General features: G+C 42.6%; 1 protein-coding gene across 1 annotated transcript; it reads left to right on the top strand.

Annotated features, from left to right (window-relative positions):
- Positions 1 to 1,178: 1,178 nt before the first annotated feature.
- Positions 1,179 to 21,383, top strand: srl (sarcalumenin; the record flags this gene model as incomplete). Its single annotated transcript, XM_080724407.1, has 6 exons — positions 1,179 to 1,281; positions 14,907 to 15,014; positions 15,758 to 15,853; positions 19,304 to 19,420; positions 20,203 to 20,436; positions 20,569 to 21,383. The coding sequence occupies exons 1-6, from the start codon at positions 1,221 to 1,223 to the stop codon at positions 21,381 to 21,383; spliced, it is 1,431 nt and encodes a 476-aa protein (XP_080580533.1). The 5' UTR covers positions 1,179 to 1,220.
- Positions 21,384 to 22,838: the final 1,455 nt, after the last annotated feature.

The following is a 22,838-nucleotide window of genomic DNA, read 5'->3' on the forward strand; positions in this document are numbered from 1 at the left end:
GGCTAAGTTTTGCAAAGCAAACCCTATTGCTACCCATTCATTAATATATCTATTTTGTCAAATGTTTTTTCTTTTCTTACTCAAAGGAGCATTCATCAGATCCTTCAAGTGTCAGTATAATGGTTCATTTACTTGAAGGATTTTTCATTGCAAATGGTTTGTGGTCTCTAGGCCATAAATCCACCTCGGACATTTGATGATACTTCATGGTTGGGACGAGCTGACCAGGACTGCAGTTTACGATGCCATCTTTTAATTTGTTAATGGACGCCATTCTGGAAAGTGAATTGTCGCATCGATTTCTGATTATGCCCCGGTCATAAAATGTTACATTATTTCGTCAGCATTGATTTCTCGGAGCACAGCAATTTTTCTTTTCAACCGGTTTATCTCCAATTAGATGTTATTACATGGGTTAAGGCCGGGCCTCCTACCCCGTTGGATATGTAGTTCAGAATTTGGGCACTGAAAATATTTTCCCCAAAAAAACATTTCTAAATTCTTTCAAAGAATTAAAACAAAAAACCTTTTTATTTAATTCTCAAAAATATCAGATGTACAAACTCTCAGACACAGTGTCTTGTGACTTGTGTGAGCCTGTAGATCGGCTATTTCTGCGAAGTATAACAAAGTATAGGCCTTAAAGCTATATAATTGTTACTAAAGAGCTGGAGAGATGGGGAATCCCCTGTTACAGAACAAACTATAACCACGGGAATATTAGAACTACAACTATTAGAACTACAACTTCTTCTTTAAACAAAAACCCTTTTTGTCTCAACCAAAAAAACGTCACTTACAGCACCTTTTAAGCGGTTAAAAAATACATCTGCGCTTGGCCTGTGTAACAAGTGTATTATTGTTGCCATAGTGATGTGCAATGACTTCACACTGATTTTTAGAGCAGGGGTCCCTTGCCTCGATGTGGGAGCCCTAAGCTGCAACCTGTTTAAAAAGGAGTCAGCTGTTTGCATACGTAAGGACCTTTTGGTATGCTGTGACTCTGTGACGCCTGGCACTCACACCCACACACACACACACACACACACACACACACACACACACACACACACACACACACACACACACACACACACACCTCTCACCCCCCGCCCGCTGGCCTTCTCCATGCCGCACCCCCTTTTCCCTCCATGCCCTTTAACCTTCGTGCCGTGGTATATATAGTCAGTGTGACTATCACAGTTCTCCTGGCAGCCATCATGAAGGGTTTAGTCTCAATCTGCTGCGTTGTCTCCGTGCTGCTCTTGCAGGCCACAGCAGGTAAGCTCAAAACCTTTTAACAAACCAATACCAGTCCTTTTCCAGCTGCTTTCCCCGCCGCCGTGTGTTGACCAGCAGCAGCAGGGCCAATATATGGCAGTGGGCATCTGCAATTCTGCACTGCATTTTGTCTCTTTTATTGTGCTTATATACTGCTGGTGTACAGCGTGAGTCAGTGGCATGGTGTACAGTAAGCTTTGGGTTTAAGTCAGTCAGTGGCATTGAGTGCACTAAGTTTGGGTTTCAATATAGGTACCGTGGTGGTCATACTCTGTTGCTTTGTTTGTGAGATACTGTAATGACAAGGGATTATATAGTCAAGGATTCAGCTCTGATTCAGATTGTTGCAGCGGTCAATCCCGGTCATAGCCGTGATGATCAACTTCACTGTCAGATCTGTTCTGTCGATCACTGGCCAACCTGGGCCAATTCCTCTGTCATGTTGAATGAGTGGGATATCAGGGGAGCTGGCTAGAGCAGTGTTTCTCAAATGTTCACATTTCAAGGTCTCCCCTTAACTCTGACTAGTGTACAAATGGAACCAAATGTCCATTTGTTTCCATTTGTACACTAGTTACAGACTTGCCATAAAGGAACCTAGAGAGTTATTGAAATCCACTTTGAGAACCACTGGACTAGAGCACGTGTGAGTTCAGTGTGAGGGAACATATCGCCACACTGTCACAAGATAGCGTCACCCAAGTCAGCCAGAGAGTTATCTAAGATTTGTGTGGTGTACTGCATGGGGGCCTGCAGTGCAATCCCCTGATTGCACTGTTTTTATACAGATATGAGACAACGAACATGGCACTGCAATGTCCTAACAACGATGCCACTAAGGCTGTAGAATAGTGGTGCCTGGCCTCTCTCTCCCGGGGATGCAGCTGTGTGTCAGCTGTCTTAAAGCGTGGAACCAACTGATGGAAGGGCTTAGCGTAAAAGATAGCAACCATACAGGCCTCCACTCATAGATTGTTTTTTTTTTTTGCTTCACAATCTCAAAGGCATTGTACAAAGTTATTCCATACTTCATACTTCATACTACACGATGGGATTTGTGCAAAATAGTACTCTAGTTTTTACCCGGGCCTATTATCAATAGCCTAACAGACTGTGATGATCACGGCTGAATGGTTTCATGGCTACATGTCACCGATGGAGCTGACTGAATGATGTGGTGGCCCTGCTCACATCCAGACGACCCCATCCAGAAACAAGGTGTTACCCTTGTCTGTCACCCTTGTCCGTCCTTGAGGGGGCATTTTAGCCCCAGAACCGAGGGCCAGGCCTTCGTATTCCAGCCAGGTGTCTAAGATTGGAAGGCCTCCTGAAACCCTACACCGTCCACTGTGGGTCCACCCTCCCCTCCCCTCCCTTCCCCCTGAGCTGCCCCTCCTCCCAGGCCCTCTCCCCTCCCCTCCCGGCCACTCACTACCCTTTAGACAAGCTGGACAGCTGCTGTCACCCTGCACTGTCACACAATCACAATTTATTCCCAGCAGCTGGCCTTGTAGGGACATGCATTCTCCGGGCAGGAGGGGCATGCAGACTGAGGTTTGGGCCGGGGTTGAAGCTCAGGCTTTCCTAGACGCCTCCATTTGCTTGTCCACGAGTGCTAACTGCTAAGTATGTTATTTCGATAGCCCGATGTTTAGACAGATGCTAGGCACCTGCTATCCTATAGTTGAAGTACTTTGTAGAACTTTAATTGTTCTCCTTGCATTCTGTTTTTGACCATTTCCCCCTGTCATTTGTTGACTATATGGTTCATGCCATTTACTCCACTCTTGCACTAAGTTTGCACTGGATAAACAGAGCACTATTACTATAACTAAAACTACAAAGATATAGTTAAATTAAACTGTTCCACCACAACTAAAACAAAGACACTTGTGAATGGGTGTTGTTTTAGTTATAGTGCTCGGAGTGACCGGCCACTAAGAGCATCCGCCAATTGCCTAAATTGTAACTTGTCCTCCAGACTCATGCCTTTTGATGTTTCTGTTTCAAAATTGGCTGCCGTGTTTTTCAGTTCATGCACTGCAGTGTGCACTGCAGACACATGGGTGCCAACAAGCTATGCTGTTGTGAGCAGCACTTGTGTTTGGGGTTTGATATTTAGCTGATAGAGGGAGCAATGTACTGTAGAGATTGACAGAAGATGCTGTGTCCCTCTAATTCAGGAGGCATTGTGAGCTTGTAGATCGGCTATTTTCGGCTAAGAGGTTTGGTGTAGAGGGGAAAAGAGCAGACTAAGTACAGGGTGAAAGGTCAAGTTTATTAGGTAATGACGGCTCAAGTGGTTAAATATCTGAAAACACAAATTGACATGAATCCAAAATACACTAATGAAACTATATGGAATCTATGAACAGGTTGTGGTGGTCCCTGCTTCATCTCTCTCTCAACTAAGGGGTCCTTGGCCTGAAAACGTTGAAAACCCTGCTCTAATTAAATGTGAAGTCAGGTTGCTATCATGTTATCAACATTGACTGTCTGCTCCATGCTCTGTGGAGTGGTTTGATTGGGAGTATGTGTTTTACAAGATAAAACTGTTGGGTAATGTTGTGAAGTCTTTGTTATGAGATATAAGTGCACGTGTTCCTGTGATTCTATTGCAAGTTTAAGAGCAAGGCTCTTAAATGAAACAAATGCACAGGCACGCCATTCATTTACAATATTTTGCTATTTAAATAGCATACATTATGGTCTACCTTTTGATTTGAGAAGCGCATCAGTAGTAGGCAATGTCATTAGACTAAAATAGACATACTGCTTTGCCTTTTAAGAAGCTATTCTTATTGTACTTTAAAGGCTTTATTACATGGTCCCGAAAATGATCTGTTCTTGAAATTTTTACAATGTACCTACAGTGCCTTATAGGTCTCGGGATACAAAATTATTCCTAGAAGATGGTAATTGACAGGAATGCTGTGTTGACTCGGTGGCCTGGCTGTCACGTCTGTTGTCACAAACAGAGACACTTTCCTGGGGTCAAAGACCAAGCTGTTACACCCTATAGGTCAGGTCCTAGTCTCAGGACAGTATGACATGTCACTCTCTAACAATAACAAGAAATACTGTACATTTTAATTGTGGGTTTTGTTTTTTTAAGCTGTTATTTTCAGGGAGTGACACAGTTGTTCCACAAATTATATTTAAACGCTGCTGCTAGTGGTCCTTACAGTAATTTACAGCTAAAAGTCTATTTTCATTCAAAATGTAATTCTGGCCTATGAGGTTCTTGACTTAATCTTGAGTGGAGAAAAAAAAAGTGTTTTCTCCCTGTCAAAGCTTTTCTGTGTGGAGTGAGTCCAAAACAAGCTGATCTCACAACGGAGTTATTTATGGACAACATCAGTTTGTGTTTTTACAGTCTGTTTACATTCGGGAGTTGCAACGCTATCGCCATCATTGATACAGCAGAATGTCTTTGGCACGGGCTGCAGAAAGCATCCATTGGCTCTCCGCTGACGGCATGTCTGGGACATCCCTCTGGTGATAGTAGTAGAGGGGACCCCTCCTGTCGCGGCCAGCCCGCTCCCTCCCTCCCCACCCCTCCGTGGGACACGTGGCTCCGGCCTCAAGGTCACTTGACGTCTTCTGGCTCGGGGACAGGGGAGCAGGGGAGCAGGGATGGTTGGATGAGATCAACACTCCCGCGTAAAGTTCCTCTCGACGCCCTCGTCCTTCCTCTTCCCACTTCTCCGGTGTGTCCTCGAATTGATCCCGGGACTTACCACCCGGATATGTCCTGCTCCATAATCGTCGTTGTCCGATAAAAACCTTGTATGTCCAAAACCGCTCGTTTGGCATTTATCATTTTAAAAAATGATTTAAACTAGTGAAAACAGCCGATCTACAAGCACACAACGCCTCGCACCGCGAGGTGTTGTGTGCTTGTAGATCTGCTGTTTTCACTACTTTTGTGTGACGGCCTTGTATGACGAAGCAGGGCTTTACTTCGCGAAAGAACGTACAAATTGAAACTTGGAGATATGAGGTTTCCACCCGACAACGACAATATCATGGTGGCATTGGCATTGGTCTGATGGAAGGCCCTTAAGCCTCTAAAGATTGGCCCTAAAAAGCAACCCGGCTCAAAGTGCTTTGAATATATTTCGCTGTTGTTGAGACGTTGTACCCGGTACTGCAGCAGTCTCGATTAACACATCAAGATCCGAACTTCATGGGCATATCAACGGATGTTATGTCAAGTTGCACTGAAATTTTAATTGTGCACTAAAGGCAATTTCTTTCACAAGAAAAATAAGAATTGATTTCAGTGAGTGCAGCACTGTATTTGCTACCCATAGGTAGACATTGGTACACCAGAGCAGACCTAGTGCAGTGGAAGTGATGGGCCTTTGCATGTCCCACTGCACCAAGGCCTGTTGGATGGGGATGTCTCCAGACTGACTAACACTCACACCCTTGAAATAGCCATTTCCACCCCCCCCACCCCCGCCCTCCTCTTTCCATCTTCTGCCCCATTGTAGGGCTATTTCTGGTCATGGGGGGGGGGTGTACCAGCTCTGCCAGCACCTGTTGCCATGCCCCCAACTCACCAGGCACTGTGCAGCCCTGCTCTGTCCATCCTCAAGCCTGTGACCACCTCTTAGGCACCCTGTAGACAATAGGGCTTCCGGTGTGTTCCACAATTCCTAGCGGAAGTGCTGCGTTTAACGGACGTTACGTCATGCGATGCGGGTCTGTTTACATTCCCCAGCGAAAAAACTAAAATAGATTGTAGCTCTTAACTCACTCTTAATAGGTGTAACATTGCTTGAATCAATGTTTTTGTTTGTATATTGTTTATTGCGAGCGTAACCGACGTAGCAGGAGACGTAGACCAGATTTTTTCGTGCAGGGAATACGTTTGCAGGAACACCGCACTGTGAAAAAAATACAGCTTCCGGGAAAATTCAGGCCCCCCTCCCAGAACGTCTTCTGCCTTCTATTGTCACCAGGCTTTTCTCTTCGCAGATGAGTAAGCCTGGCTACGCGAGGCTACCTCTTAGGGCGGGAGGAAATGAATAGTAGTTTGGAGTGTGAGTGCAAGTTGAACGCAGTGGTGTAAAAACAGAATACATTTACTCAAGTACTGTACTTAAAGGGGAAGACCACCCATTTTCAATATTGAACTATGTCATTAATATACCTTTGACTCGAGTTGCCTAGAACTGGAGGATTGATGTTGGGGTTTATATTGTAAATTACAACTTGATGTCATCACACATTGTACTTTACAATACAAACCCCCAAATCAATCTTCCAGTTCTAGGCAACACAGAAGGGGGGGAACTTTTTTTCTATTTCCACACAACTCCTCTAAGTTATATTAATGACATATTTCAATATTGAAAATGGGTGGTCTTCCCCTTTAAGAACAAGTTTGAGCTATTTGTACTTTAATTGAGTATTTCCAATTTCCAATACCTCTGCTCCACTACATCTCAGAGGCAAATATTGTACTTTTACTCCACTACAATTATTTGAAAGCTTCAATTATTAGTTACTTTGTGCATTTTAATTATTACTACAAAACTTACACTAACCACTTCAGCCCCATATACACTTTGGCCATTTGAAAATAGCCGGTCTGCAAGCTCACAATGTGTCGCGATGCAACGCATTGTGAGCTTGTAGGTCTGCTGTTTTCAAAAGGTTTCTTTTTTATAAATTTTGAAATTTGAAACGCATTTGAAAACTTGAAATGGGACATTCTGTATAATGAGTACTTTTACTTTTGGTACTTCAAGTACGTTTTGTTGCCAATACCTTTGTACTTTTACTCAAGTGCATTCTGAATTCTGGACTGAGCTTTTTTAAGTAAAACATTTGGATACTTTTCCCACTACTGGTCAAATGTATGCATCTCTTTGTCTGTTATTCGATTTGTGAGCACAATGGTTAGTTGTCCACAGGGGTGTCGTACCAAATTCTGGTCCCTGGATACTTTAACTATTGAAAAATAGCAAATATACAAGCTCTGCAAGCTTGTAGATCTGCTATTTTTGAAAGATCGCTTGTGCAAGTCTTTGAATATTTCAAATCCTTCTAAGGTTTTTTGAAAAACCTATGTTTCTATGTCAGTGGTGCTCAAACAGTTTCACGTGAAGGACCCCCAAAATGACATGTATTTGGCCACGGAACCCCATCTCAAAATATTTAGTTCCAGGGAGGGACCCCCCCAGAAGCAAAATTTGAGTTACAAATGTTCGCTTAACAAATACATATATTCAAAGATTTGCACACAATTTCACAACTTTTCTAAAATAGCAGATCTACAAGCTTGCAGCGCGGCACTCGGTGCCGCGCTGTGAGCTTGTATATCTGCTATTTCTCAATAGTTAAAGTATAAAATAATTCCAGGCCCCTCCACCTTGGGCCCTATAACTCAGTCCCACTCCCCCCCCCCCTTGTGACGCCCCTGGTCAGCACAAAGGTGAGTTGGCCAGACCAGGTGCTCCATGGGGATGTGTCCTGCTGAGATGGTCTATTAGGATTGAATGACTCATGTTAAGCTACTTATGTTTAAATGTGTCGCCCGCCAGTGACTCTACCCTATCAAAACCCTCAGGATAAAGTCTTCTTGAGTGGAAAATCCTCTTGAGAAGCCTAGAAAGCTCCGGACCTTACAGCCCTCATCATGTTCAATCTAATCTAATTGACACTGTACTATACACAGTGTACCCCACCCCACACACACACACACACACACACACACACACACACACACACACACACACACACACACACTGTATCCAGAGTAGAGCAGACGCTAAATATGAAAGTTCAACATTCTCTTTTCGTTTTACAGTTCAAAACTATCAAATTAGCTGTTTCCTATGATAAGAATAGTGAGTGATTGATTGACCTTTTTGCTACTAATCGATCTAAAGCTTTGGAAACAAAGTCTTATAGTCTTATTGTGCGTAATTCATATAATCACTCAATTCCCTCCACATTGTGAATGACCATCAGCTCCGCTTGCGGCGTTGAGCTAATACTGATATAATTGAGGTGTGACTATACTCTGCCACTGAGGCCAAATCACCAACATTCCTACAGGATGGGCTGGTACCATCGGAATGTTTTCCCCCAAACCGAGGACGGCTGCCTGGCAACCGGCTCAGTGACAGATGTCCGGGGTTCATATCTGCTCCCCCGGCGCCCGCGGGGTTAATTTAGAGTGCTCCGAGACTGATGCAAGGTTTGCTGTCCGCGGGCAAGACATACTCTTTGATCTCTGCACAGCTCGGTCCAGGGGGCCTGCGCCGGGGCTCGACTAGCGGGGCAGGCGTTAACAAGTTCACGGCAGTTAAGGCCCTCTCAAGAGGCTCGTGTCAAAAGACACGGCCGCTCTCAATGACGCCTCAGGTTACAGCAGTTTCACTAAGCTCTCTGTGCTTGCCTGACGCTGACAGGTATAATGCTTTGAGAAGAAGTGATCCGCACCTCAAACGTACTGTGCTGTCAGCCGACCCTCTATTTTCAATCCCTACTAGGTCACTCAATGCAGGGTTGTGACATAGACCACATACTATATAGCTGGTGATAGCCATACTTTTATACATAGGCCTATCCATTGCAGCCAGCTCGCACCAAACTGTTTTCTCCTATTTAGTGGCCATTTATAGGAGTGTTTGTTGTGTATTTCTTGAAATGTCTCTGATCAAATCTGCTACTGCAGTCCACCATGCAGGTCTATTTACAGTACTACAGTTTGGGAATCACGGGTGGAGGTAACTTCAGGTTGGCCTATACAAAGAGCATTCTATTTCACGTTACACTTAAACTCACTTTGACCAGCTGCTAACTTGGGGCATGGTGAATAGGGATGGGAAATTATCCTCCGTCATGCACTGGGATCAATCCTTTTATTTGCAGAGCTGCATATCCGGTACCACTTAAACCCTCTATAATTGGTAAAACGGACCTGGAAATCAAATAACGTACTTGATAAAGTCTTTTTTTCACTCTACCAAATCTTTTTGCAAAAAAATAGATGATCTACAAGCTCACAACGCTTGTAGATCTGCTATTTTTTGATGTTCCACCCTAGGATAATGGATGTTGGGGATATTTTGATTATCACGATAATATCGTAAATCGTAATTTGTGTTGACCATCATCCATCCCATCATCCATCCCATTTTCTGTTATGTGAAGTCTCACAAAGTGGAAATTACATTTTAGACATGACTTAAACCCGGTGAATTTGATATCATTAAACATGCATGCTCCCGGGCAACAGAAAAGTATCTTGCTCAGGGACTGGGGTGGGATTTCCAGCTACATCCACCATAAATCCTGATACTTGACGTATCATTCTGAAGTACCTCTTAGACATCTTACACTAACTTCTCACTATTAGGGATGGGACCATATGAACATGTCATGTTTTATTGTGACCAAAGAAATGGCCTGCATTTAGCGCTTTATTGTGTGTTACATTCACCCAATAAAAGTCATTGTAGTAGAATTTGAGCAGAAGAATCTGGACGGATGATGTTACATGCAGTTGACCTCCACTCCGGCCTAAAGAGGCCTCAATGACAGGACAGATTGATGTCCTCTTACCTCCTTAAACCACTTTCTACCTAGTGCCCCTATTTTGAGCATGTCCTTACAGGTGGACATTTTCAAAGATTCAAATAAATTCTTGAACGGTGATAATACTTTCAAGATCCTATTTCCCCTATTCGTTGTTATACAATGAAGTATGGGACTTTTGTGGTCAATCTAATCTTCCCTCATACTCTGTCCACAACAATCTTGTCTCCTGTAGGAACCTCCTATTATAGATTTGTTATTGAATCGTTTCTGAGGCACTGTACCCCTTTTTATCCAGACTGTTAACCTTTTGGCTGCTCTTGTTCTCGTGCTGTGCCATGCTGGTGGGAGCACGATTACGCACGGCTATTTTTAGCAGGTGGAGGGTGTAGCAGTGCTCTTCCTTAACAAGCAGTGTGTCACAGCTTCCAATTCTTTTTTTTAAACTCGATCTTTATTTGCGATCATCACATGTACATACAATGCAAGTTTAACATTTTTACAACATTTCAACCATCATATTTCAGTCCTTTTTTAGATATAGTCATTGGTGGTATCATCCTGCTGGGTATTAAACATAGTCCACTTTTCCCATTTCTCAATGAATAACTCTTCTTGCAACCTGAGTTTGTGTGTAAATCTCTCCATCACATATATTTCCTCCACAATGCACAGCCACTGCTCACAAGTTGTAGGGTCACCTTTAGGGCTGTCACAATTATTACATAATCGTCTAATCGTGATTATTTGACATTATCGCAATTATTTTGTCATAATCGTGAATGTTGAAAAAATGTCAGAAATAGTGGAAATAGCAGATCTACAAGCTCACAACGCTGTAGATCGGCTATTTCCACTATCAATGTTATTTTTTAAGTAGTAAGTCGTCAAATATGTCAGTAATGTATTTGTGTGTTTAGGTTATGTATCATATCTGCCATATCCAAACAGAAATGTAATTATCAACGACAAAAACACAATTAAATCGTTAATCGCCAATTATTTGAATGACAATTAATCGTCATGTAAAATGTCATATCGTGACAGCCCTTGTCACCTTTATACCACAATCTTGTGATGGCTTTTTTGCTGGCTGCCAGCAACACCTTGACCAGATACATGTCTTCTCCATGTGTATTCTCCTGCGTCAAGTTTCCTAGATACAGTACCACACTTGTCTTCGGTATTTCGTATTTCAATATCTCCTAAATTTATTACTGACCAGTGACCACACATCATCCCAGTATTTGTCCACTTTTGGGCAATTCCAAAATTATGTTCTACAGCCTCCACTTTGCTGGAAGGAGCATCTGTCGTGTGCTCAGTGAAATCCTGAAGGATATTATGCCATTAGGAAAACAGTAGCCTACCTCCCGTGGTGTGTTTTTTTACCGCGGTGCCCTGGTGTAATGTGAGCGAAGAAGAGATTCATTAATGGATCAATGTCACTGCAGTGCCAGCTTGACTTTGGACGACTACTCGTAATTTGATCCAGGAGTCAATCATAGACACTTGATAAGAAATGCTGTGAGTGAGAAAATGAACAATTGCCTCATACCCACAGTAGCTTGGAGCTAATTTAACCACTTAAACCGTAGCATCACCATTCTTGGCATTCCATAATAGCCGAACATTGTTGATCAGCTATTTTCAACTAAGAGATTTGCGATGTTGTAAAGTAACTAAGTATATCTAAGTACAATTTAGATTTTTTTTTTACTTAACTGGAATATGAGGTGCTGAATGGATAGCGTTAAATCACATGGTTTCTGTCTAGATCAGTGGTTTTCAACCCTTTTCATTTCAAGGGCCATTATTTATTCAGCATTTGAGCCACAGACCACCATTTGATGAGATTTAGCCTCTCAGACCCAAAACTTAGAACATTTTGTTGTTGTTGGATGCATTTTTGTCCACACTTCCATGCTGTATTGGTGTGGTGACATAGGAGAGGCACATTTTCTACATTCTCTTATTGTGTAGACTCCTTTTAAATAAAGTTATGCAGATATTTAACAATAATTATCTCTTGAGACCGTATGGTCCATTTAGCTGCCAACTCTCCATTTAGCTGGGGACCACCTGGAACCCCCCCAAGGACCACTGGTTGTCCACGGACCACTGGTTGAGAACCACTGGTCTGGAGGGAAGAATAAAACCGGCACATCCGCAGGACGGCAGGTGCAGGATAAGGCAACATACAATATAGAAGTCTGCACACTGCAACTTTGCAAGATTTTTGTCGAGGCTTTATTATAGATTAACATTTCGACACAGAGCCTTTTTCACATTCTGTCATTCTAGAGGGAGGGAGGCACATATTTGCAGCCACACGATTTTAGTTTGGTTCCAATAGTCAGTAAACAGACAGGAATTATATCTGAAACATGATGCCACAAAGAATGCAATCATCATCACCTTAGGCTTTGACCCTCAATGCAGTGCAAATTATATTTCAGTATTGTTTATCTACAAAATGAATGATGGTGACATGACATGATAATTGTGGTTAATTGTGTGTAGTGTACATGTGATGTATTGGTTAAAGAGCATGTGGGTACAGTAGCTGTTTCAAGGGATACGGTTTTAGAGATTGTTTCTTGAGCTCAGGCGTCACCCTTGACCGTTGGAACTTTGACGCTTCTTATTGTTTCGTTCGTATTGTTTAGTTCAGAAACCACTCTCATGCAAGCTCGAACAAAAGTGACGCGAGAAGATTCCAGGAGTTTTACATTTCGCCCTACTGGGATAGCAAATTTGGCAATGAGCAGTAATGTGCAATGGTGCTGGAACATTCTGATAGACTCTAGAGCAAACCAGATGTTTCAGTCACATTGTCATGAAAACACAGTTGTAAGCCAGAAACGGCCTTACATTGAATTTCATTTAGTATGTGTGTTTTATAATATTATAATTTATATCTGCAAAGTAACTAGTAACTAAAGTTTTCAAATAAATGTAGCAGAGTAAGTAGTACAATGTTTGGATCCGAGATGTAGTGGAGTAGAAGTAAAAATATTGTAAATTGGAAAAAACTCAGGTAAAGTACAAATACCTCAAGATTGTACAGTACTTAAGTAAATGTGCTTATTGACCCTGTCAATATGACTATCTTCCTTATATTTGAGATGATCATTAACTCCTTTGTCAAGGCTGTTGTCAACTTCTCTGCCAATGCGGACACATCAAGACATATCACAATATTTCACATCGATATTAATATTATTGTCATAGAAGCTACTGTATCTTAAAAAGTTTGAATGTAGAAATAAGCCCACCCCTTATCGTTGGCATCTATCAAGCATAAATCCTTTTGAATAATTGCTCAAGCATATGCTCAGATCAAGTGGGAGCCTTTGAAAATAGACAACACCGAAATTAGCCAGTAACCATGTGGTTACGTACTGGCTAAAACTCACTCCTTGTGAGTCGCAAGCGTCCGAGTTTGAATAAGTAGACTCTGCCTGTGCCCTCAGTTTCCTGTCTGTCTACTACAGGAAAATACCAAAAAATCTAAACAAATCAGTCAACACTCGTGGGGAAGTGTCAATACCGAATGTGGGAGTTGCATACCAAGTCCCATGACAGCACAGAGTCTACCCTCCCCTGGTCATGGCAGTGTGAGCTTTGAATAGGCCTATGTCCCAGGCCTAGGTACCTATATATAGGACCCAGCTTGTGGGTGCGTGTGTGCATGTGAAATGCAATGGGTGGGAGCTGGGAGGTCTGGTCTCAGTTGTGTGGCCATATAGACGGCCACAATGGGCTGGTCTAACAGGCTGATAAGTCCCTGACAAGGGTTTTAGATTTAGAAGAAAGGCAGAGAGGATGACATATCATTGTCTCCAGTGTCAGTAGTGGAAAGTACATTTACTTAAGTACAATTTTGAGGTTTTTGTACACAGTATTTCCAATAACTTTGTTTTACTTCTACTCCACTACTGTACATCTCGGTTCCAAATATTGTACTTTTGCTCCACTACATTTATTTGAAAACTTTAGTTACCAGTTACTTTGTAGATTGATTGTTGTTACAAAACATAAATGAACTGCTTCAACCCTAAATACATTTCGGCCGTTTTAAAATCTTTTGAAAATAACCAATCTACAATTAAGCTCACAATATCGCAACACATTGCGAGCTTGTAAATCGTCTATTTTCAAAAGATTTTTCATACATTTGAAAACTTGAAATGGGACATTCTGCTTAATGAGTACTTTTACTTTTGGTACTTTAAGTACATTTTGATGCCAATAAAGCAATACTTTTGTACTTTTTCTCAAGTACACTTTAGAGTATTTGCTACGTTGCAGTATTGATACTTTTACCTAAGTAAAAAATGAGAGTACTTTTTCCACCACTGTCCAGTACAGTGGGCAATGGGGAGTGCTGGTCTAGTGTTCTCCTCCGCATCTGTTATGAAGCCAGAGCAGGGGGAGTCCCTCCAGTCTCTATCTCCATGTTCTGTTGTTGCAAAGCCATGGCGACGTCAAACACATGTCTTTGTCTCGCTATTTTTAGTCATGCGATTGCTAAATTGAGAGTGGCTTGTATTAGCAGCTGTGATCTAAGCAATATGATACATTCAAATATGGAGATGTCACACAGCACTAGTCTAGTGTAAATACACTCTCCCTCCCCCCCTCTCTCTCTCTCTCTCTCTCCATCTCTCTCGCTCTGTTACTTAGGCTAACTTTGGATGAGATTATTCCTACTGATGACACATTGATTTGTAGGTAGAGAGATATGCTTTTATGTCCGCAGGTATTATTGCATTGATTAACATGTCTTGGCTGTTGTGTTCTCTGGACACAATTAAAATGAATGGGAGCACAGCCTGCTAATGCTGTCCATTCATAGTTTACTCTTGTTCTAACAGACAGACCCGTAAACCCTTAACCACTTAGGCCCTAGACTTTGTCTTGTGATGTAACGAAAATAGCTGATCTACTTTGAGAACCACTGACCCAAATTGCAATTAGACTAGAGGCAAACACTACAATTGGAAGTATTGGCATTTGCATCATTATGACGCTTATTGTTTTCTTTGTTTGATCTTTTACAGAGGAAGCCGTGCAGGAAGATGTCTCCGGCCTTCCCCTCAGAGACAGATCTCACATTGACGAGACGTTGCGGCTCGCCAGTGAGGAGAATAAGGCACGAGACTATACAGGTAAGAAGTCCATATGGCTGATGTTATGCTTGGTTGTGTACCTAGGGTTGGGATCCGGAACCAGGGTTCTATCACACTGTCAGAGCTGTTTATGCGGACTTCACGTCTGCTATAGATGTATTAATTACAGAACCGGTGGTTCTCAAACTTTTTAATTTAAAGGACCAGCAAACACAGTTTACGTCATAACGTAATATAGGAACCTGGCCACTGGCCCAACGTTTCTATGATTATTTTACAAATGTGCAACATATGTACCCTTTTGTTTGCAGCCTTTCCAGCATGAGTCACATATACTCAGAGTGACTCATCCTACACAGTACAATCCTCAGTCTTAATTTATCTTTGAGCGTGTACAAATGGAACCAAATGGACTGTAACAATTATGTCACTTTAATTATGGTGTATTATTTTATTTCCCTATAAAGCTTTTGATGTTGTTTACATAGGCTATGTATTAATCTTTCAGTAAATCAATATACCATATGCTGTCCTCCCCGCCATCAATTTTGGCACAAATACTAATTAAAATCATAATCTGAGCTCTGGCACTGTTGGTCAGGTCAAACTACTTTGGTGTAAGGAGCAGCATGGCCTCTAGGGGGTGCTGAAAGACCTTCATAGTTGATTCTCTATCTATCCCAACTGAGTCTTTCAGTCTCCTCTCCAAACATAGCTTTATTCTCCCCCATTTTCTAATTCTCTCGTCTTGTCTGGTTTGTGTGTTCTTTCTTGTCCTCCAGGGGCTCTGGAAAAGTTGAGTAAGATCTACCGCTCGTCTATCAAGCCCATGGAACAGGCCTACAAGTACAATGAGCTCAGACAACACGAGATCTCAGGTATGCTGGATGCTTTAATTGGCTGTGTGTGCAATGTGCTTCACCTTATTCTAGTGTGTGAGTTCATTGCTTGAGTTGATTTGGAGACTGATCCGTTCACTGGTTCACACACACACACACACACACACACACACACACACACACACACACACACACACACACACACACACACACACACACACACACACACACACACACACACACACACACACACACACACACACTGTCATTCTCACACAAACTGCCTTTACTTCACTGGGCTCTTAGGCTTAATTACATACTACTACGTATGTTACTTAAATTCTCTGTGAGAATGTCCCGTATTAAAGCTGGCACTATTTGAAAGCAATGGCAATCTTGGCGCTGGTTGTTAAAGGTAGGCTACTATATTTTTCTACTATATTCATTCCCCTTTTCTCCTCTTTATTACAGTATTTTCTGGACTATAAGGCGCACCTGACTATAAGGCGCACTGTCAATGAATGGTCTATTTTCAAACTGTTTTCATATATAAGGCGCACCTGACTATAAGGCGCACATAATAGACGCTACCGTTGCGTTATGCATCCAACAGATGGAGCTGTGCTAAAGGGAATGTCAATGTCAATGAATGATCCATATATAAGGCGCACTGGACTATAAGGCGCACTGTAGTTTTTTGAGAAAATTAAAGGCTTTTAAGTGCGCCTTATAGTCCGGAAAATACGGTACTTGCGCCAGCGTAATGCGCAAGTACTACTTTCGGTGCTGTGTGTATCCGATCGACAGAATAGAGGCAGGGCCAATAGCCAATGAGGGAGCACCTTTCTTGGTGACATCACCACCAAAAAGTGCAACCTGATATAAATAACAAGGCGCAAGTTGGCACCTCGACAGAGTGCCAACTTTCCCACCCACATACATAGAGCACCGATCAGCAACAAAAGTAGTACTATCCTTGGTTCCTCTGGTTCAATCTGGTTCAATCTGGTGGAAACGCAAGCCATTTTGCGGGCCGGTTCGCAAGAACGAACGAACTAAGGTTCCAAGAAAGTTGACCGGCACTGGTTCTTGAACCAAGGTCCTTTTGGTGGAAATTACACCTTTGAAGCAAGTAAGGAAGGGGCCCAATTTCTTTCCAACGTGGCTGCTGTGCATAGAGCCTATTAATTAAGCCATTGTAGAAGTACATGTTTGATATTCCACCCAACATCTCCCATCCCTTCCATGATTATTATTATTATTTCACATTACTCCTCTCCCTCCCGGTAGCTTCTAGAAACCCCTCACTCTCTCTGAGTTGTCTTCCCTCTTTCTTAAACCTCCTATTCCTTTTATCTCTCTCTTGACTTTACACTAATTTATCCACTCATCTAACAGCCTACCCCGGACGAACCCTGGGGGCCTCCAACACAGGTGGGTATAATGGGGGGGCTTCCCTGTGCATGGCACTGCCACCTCCCCCCCCCATTAATCTGTCGTCATGTCCCTTTATGATCCCAGTCACATTGGTCCTTCCATATGGACCGGTTTGATTGTTGTTGGCAATCAAACTTTGACCGGGATCACACCACCATTTCATCTGTGCTGTCTTTATCATTTACGCTGTTAACACTTTGGCAAATTCTTTCGATATACTATCCAAGATTGTTTTGTTGTGTTGCAGAGTTGAGGAAAAATATACTAATGGGGGTTGGTCTCAACTATTGAAAAGTCAAAAAGATCTAATATAATTAACTTATAAGTGTATAATAACTAACTAGTACTACATACTAGTTACAAAATGGGCTATATACTAAATCTATCAGGAAGTAAACCATGCAGAATAGTGTGTATCTTTATCGAGGCAGTAATATATGAAATGGTGATTTAAGGGAGCATCTGGGTGGGCGTAGTGTCAAAACACCACCACCCTCTGCCTTGGCCAGGCATTTTGTGTTCTTGCGGCTACACTAGCAACTGTTACTGGTTGGTCAGCACGCCTGTTCAGTGGTCAGGAGATCTGGGTGAAATACCTCAGCGACATCTCCCACTGCAGCTCCTACGGTGCCAAAGCCCAAAGCCTAACCCTATTCCTAATTCAGAAAGATATGCGCAATCCTAAAGTTATAAACCTTATTCTCAGTAAAACAAATACAACAATAAAAATGTCTGCGAGTTTCTTTCCGGCGACTTTACCGGTTACCAGAAGAAGCCACTGGCGGCTCCATGTGTATCGGAGGAGTCACATGGTAGTCTACATCTCTACGACGCTACACCTTCCCCAGACCAAGACTAGCGGTCTTGGCAGCGACAGGGACTCGCAGGACACATGGAGGGAGATTGGCTGAATCTAAATGGGCAAGACGATTAACAATAAACAGCTGTTAAAAAAGAAAAGAAAAACAGTGTTCAGTTAAGGTGTTAAGGTGGCCCCTCCATATTACACATTAACAGAACACTGTTTTTGTTTGCTGACTTTGCGCATGTGCTGTGCTGGCCTCATAACATGTGCTCTAATATTACCGGACGACGGTTGGGGACAGACACCACTGGAGTAAGTTTTTAAACTATAGAAAGATGCGTTTCTGGGAAATTGCGAGTGTGGTTGCCGTTTTCACACATTCCCATTCAAGTCAATGGGTTTACTCTAAAGGTGACGTCACCGAGAATGCAGCTTCCTCATTGGCAGTGTATCTAGAAATAAAGCTGGACAATAGTCCGGTTACTTGATATGGTCCATAACAATGATATCACATAGTTATTCAATAATTATAAATGTCACAATCTATGTTACTTATAGACCTACAGTAACATAGATTGTATATGCCGTCAGTGAAAATCTAAAATACATTTAGACATTTCTTTCACTTTCTTTTTCTTTTTGTCACTACACTTTTCTTTTAGATTGATTATGTATAATTGGTTGAATAATGCAGTACAACTGAGCCCTGGCACTCCAACACCATGTCCACTCACACACACACCTCAGCTTGCTACGGGAGCTTTGTCCATTTATGTGACTGTCTTTTATCAATGTATTGACATGTTTGTTTAAGACCGGGCTGCGGCATTTGGTTGAGGTTGCCTTATGCTGCTGTTTGTAAAGTCCTAGCATGATGAGTACAGCGCATGAACAGTGTATTGCTTTTATTTTTTCTGGATCGCTTTTATTTATTTTCTTTGTCAGCGTTTTTCAAGCCTTGAATGAAGAGACTTTTTTGTTGTGCTGCTGGGAGCATCAAGCTGCTGGAAGAATCAAAAACATTGTCCATCTCCAAACAAACTTGAGTGACAGTATTGCTATTTTAGTCCAACTAATAGCCTTGTGAGAACTACATCAAAATGGAAGTGTTAATTTTTTCTGTACTCACATAGCCTAATTTGAGTTTTGTTTTCTTCCATTACTTTCCAACTTGGCTTAACTTGCAAGGTGCGTCATTATTTATTATCCTCTTTTATGACAATTGCTGTACTGTTCTTACTTTACAGATGGAGAGATTACATCCAAGCCCATGGTGCTGTTCCTGGGGCCCTGGAGTGTAGGCAAGTCCTCCATGATCAACTATCTCCTTGGCTTGAAAGAAGGTCCCTACCAGCTATACACAGGTAGGTTACCCAGGCTCTCTTCACAACTTTGTGTCTTCACTTGTTTCCTTCCTTTCTCTCTCTCTCTCTCTTAACCACACAGAAGCCATGCCTAAACAACCACTTTTGTCTTGTGTTTATGGTAGCAGGTGGTTCTATTTCATGCATCCGTCATGGATGTAGCAACATGACCTGTGATTGATGTACTTTTGTGGGGACAGACACATGCACACAACAAACCCTGTTCTGGACAGTTTTGGCCCTCGGCCTTGCTGTAAAACTAAATTGCCTACCATAATTATGCGGGTGACAGTCAAATTTACATAGCTTTCACCGAGTGACTACTATCCTATAAATTTGCTATATCAGTGCCATGGACAAAATAAATGACTGGCTATGTCACAATTTTCTTCAACGAAATAAAGACAAAACTAAGATGATTGTATTTGGTGCCAAGATACTCTTAAAGTGCTGACCTTGACTCACTGTCAAGCCAGAAATCTTGCAGTAATTATGGATTCAGATCTAAACATGAACAGCCATATCAAGTCAATTATTAAGCCACACTATCATCACAGGAGTCATGTCAAACAAGACCCTCTAGTCCATTTTGTTCACTAGGTTAGGCTCCTGTAATGGTCTAAAACCAAACATGGTGAGACAGTGTTTAGTTATCGTGCAACACTTCCCCTATTGGTATGGGTTTGAGTCCCCTAAAACTTGAAATGGCTTTTGTCCCTTTAAAAGGTTTAGATGCCTTTTATATGCCTTATGTAAAACACTTATAATTCCCTTGTCCTCAGGTGCTGAACCCACTACCTCTGAGTTTACTGTGATCATGCACGGGGAGAAGGTGCGCTCTGTGGAGGGCATTGTCATGGCAGCAGACAGCTCCCGCTCCTTCTCACCTCTGGAGAAGTTTGGCCAGAACTTTCTGGAAAAGCTCATCGGAATCGAGATGCCCCACAAGCTGCTGGAACGTGTCACCTTCGTAGACACACCAGGAATTATTGAGAACCGCAAGCAGCAAGAGAGAGGTGAGGCTCAGTGGACAAAATTCACCATCTTGTTGAATATTTAATTAATTGCATCTTTTCGAGGGCATAGGATCTCATTGGCGATAAGTACAGTATGGTCAGCCTATATGAACGTTCTCTTTTTCCCTCCAGGCTACCCCTTCAACGATGTTTGCCAGTGGTTCATCGACCGCGCTGACCTGATCTTCGTGACGTTCGACCCCACCAAGCTGGACGTTGGGTTGGAGCTGGAGATGCTCTTCAAGCAGCTGAAGGGCCGCGAGTCCCAGATCCGCATCATCCTCAACAAGGCCGACAACCTGGCCACCCAGGACTTGATGAGGGTTTATGGAGCCCTGTTCTGGAGCTTAGCCCCCCTCATCAACGTGACCGAGCCTCCCCGAGTCTACGTCAGCTCCTTCTGGCCGTACGACTATGCCCCCGACACCAGCCGCGACCTCTTCAAGCGTGAAGAAATCTCCCTGCTGGAGGACCTCAACCAGGTGATTGAGAACCGCCTGGAGAACAAGATCGCCTTCATCCGCCAGCACGGCATCCGCGTGCGCATCCATGCTCTCCTGGTCGACCGGTATGTCCAGACCTTCAAAGACAAAATGAGCTACTTCAGTGATGCCGACCTGGTCTTCAAGGAGATCGTGGACGACCCAGACAAATTCTACATCTTCAAGTCCATCCTGGCCAAGACCAACGTCAGCAGATTTGACCTGCCCAACCGCAACGCGTACCGTGACTTCTTTGGCATCAATCCGATCAGCAACTTCAAAGCCCTGTCGTCTCAGTGCTCCTACATGGGAGGTTGTCTCCTGGATAAGATTGAGAAGGCGATCACACACGAGCTGCCTGCCCTCCTCAGCAGCGTCAATGCCGGCAAGCAGCCCGGCCTGTCCTCCTGCGAGGCTACCGGCTGTGGTGAGAAACCAGCAAAGAACCGCTATCGGAAAAACTGAGGGGAAATAAATCGAAAAGAAATGATTGGTGGGGAGTAGTAGGGAGATGGAGAGAAAGAACGGAGTGAAAGAAAACAGGACTGGTGATGGCCAACCCTGCTTTTATTAGAAAGCCTGTATTGTCAAGACGTGAGGAGAGTAGTGTGTGTGTGTTTGTTTGTTTTCTCAGGAGAATATGTGCTAGGGCATCTAGGGAACTGGCGGGATGAAGGAGATGGAGGGAGGGATGGGTTGTACGAATGATGAGGCAGCTGAAGCATAAATGTGCGGAAGAGATGAGGAGATTATCGACGAGCTCAGACGAAAAATAATGTGCCCATCTCTCTCTTTTTGCACAATTTCGACGGACTGTCTGGGATTCTTGGGGCTACAGAAAACACCCATGGGACAGAAGCACATAAATGGAGGAAAAAGCATCTAATTTAATATGAATACCAAACCCTGAGACTGAAAGCAGTCGATACCAGCTCCCTTGTATGTGAATAAAATGGGAAATTGGAAACAAGAGTTGCCCATTTGTTTTGTAAGATCCTGAAAATGTACATTGCAGCTGGTCAATTCCATGTGCTTAAGAAGTCTTTTTTTAATTTAATTATTTTGAGTAGCCTTTTTTCGGGTGCTATACAAGCCATTCAGTCTAGTTGATAAGCCAAACTTGAGCATTTATTTCTGTCTAGATGTAAACTTTGCATGCTAGGTGTCACATTTTATTTAACAGATGGTGCATGTATTTCCCTTCTAATATAAACACAGTGATATTTCCCAAGGTGTCTAACAAGCAAAAAACGGTTCCATAAATAAAGGATTTTCTTTCTCTAATTTTAGTTTTGTATACAAATGGCTCATGGTTGTTGACAGCCTGGAAATGAGCTTTGTTGTGAAGGTAGAGGTCAGGGCTCACGGGGGGTCATGTCTTCCAAAGTGTACATTCTGCTTCACTTAACTATTCTCGCTGTTGCCTGACTTTATGTTTGCCTTTCTTTGACAGCATTGTACTGTGTATTGTTTCCTTCTTAAGATAAGCTTCGCAGCGATTTAGCTGAACGACCACAAGTGACACACGAGCAAAGGACAACACGTCCGCGATGTAGCAGTAATAAAAATGACTGATGTGTCTTTGAGTTACAGCTGTCTTTTTCAATTTCTTAATTACTGATATAAATGAGCATCTATATCTATCTATCTATCTATCTACCGTATCTATCTATCTATCTATCTATCTATCTATCTATCTATCTATCTATCTGTCTGTCTGTCTGTCTGTCTGTCTGTCTGTCTGTCTGTCTGTCTGTCTGTCTGTCTATCTGTCTGTCTATCTGTATCTATCTATATACTGTAAAATTTGCATATTATCGTTAAAAGATGTTGTCAAATTTGATGAATGGATCAAGAGATAATAAGAGCAATAATTCCGTGGGAGAGTAGACTGGTGCGGTGTGTAGAGCACTGTTTCTC

The sequence above is a fragment of the Nannobrachium achirus genome (genome assembly GCF_963921795.1).
Source record: "Nannobrachium achirus genome assembly, chromosome: 4".
Lineage (NCBI taxonomy): Eukaryota > Metazoa > Chordata > Actinopteri > Myctophiformes > Myctophidae > Nannobrachium > Nannobrachium achirus.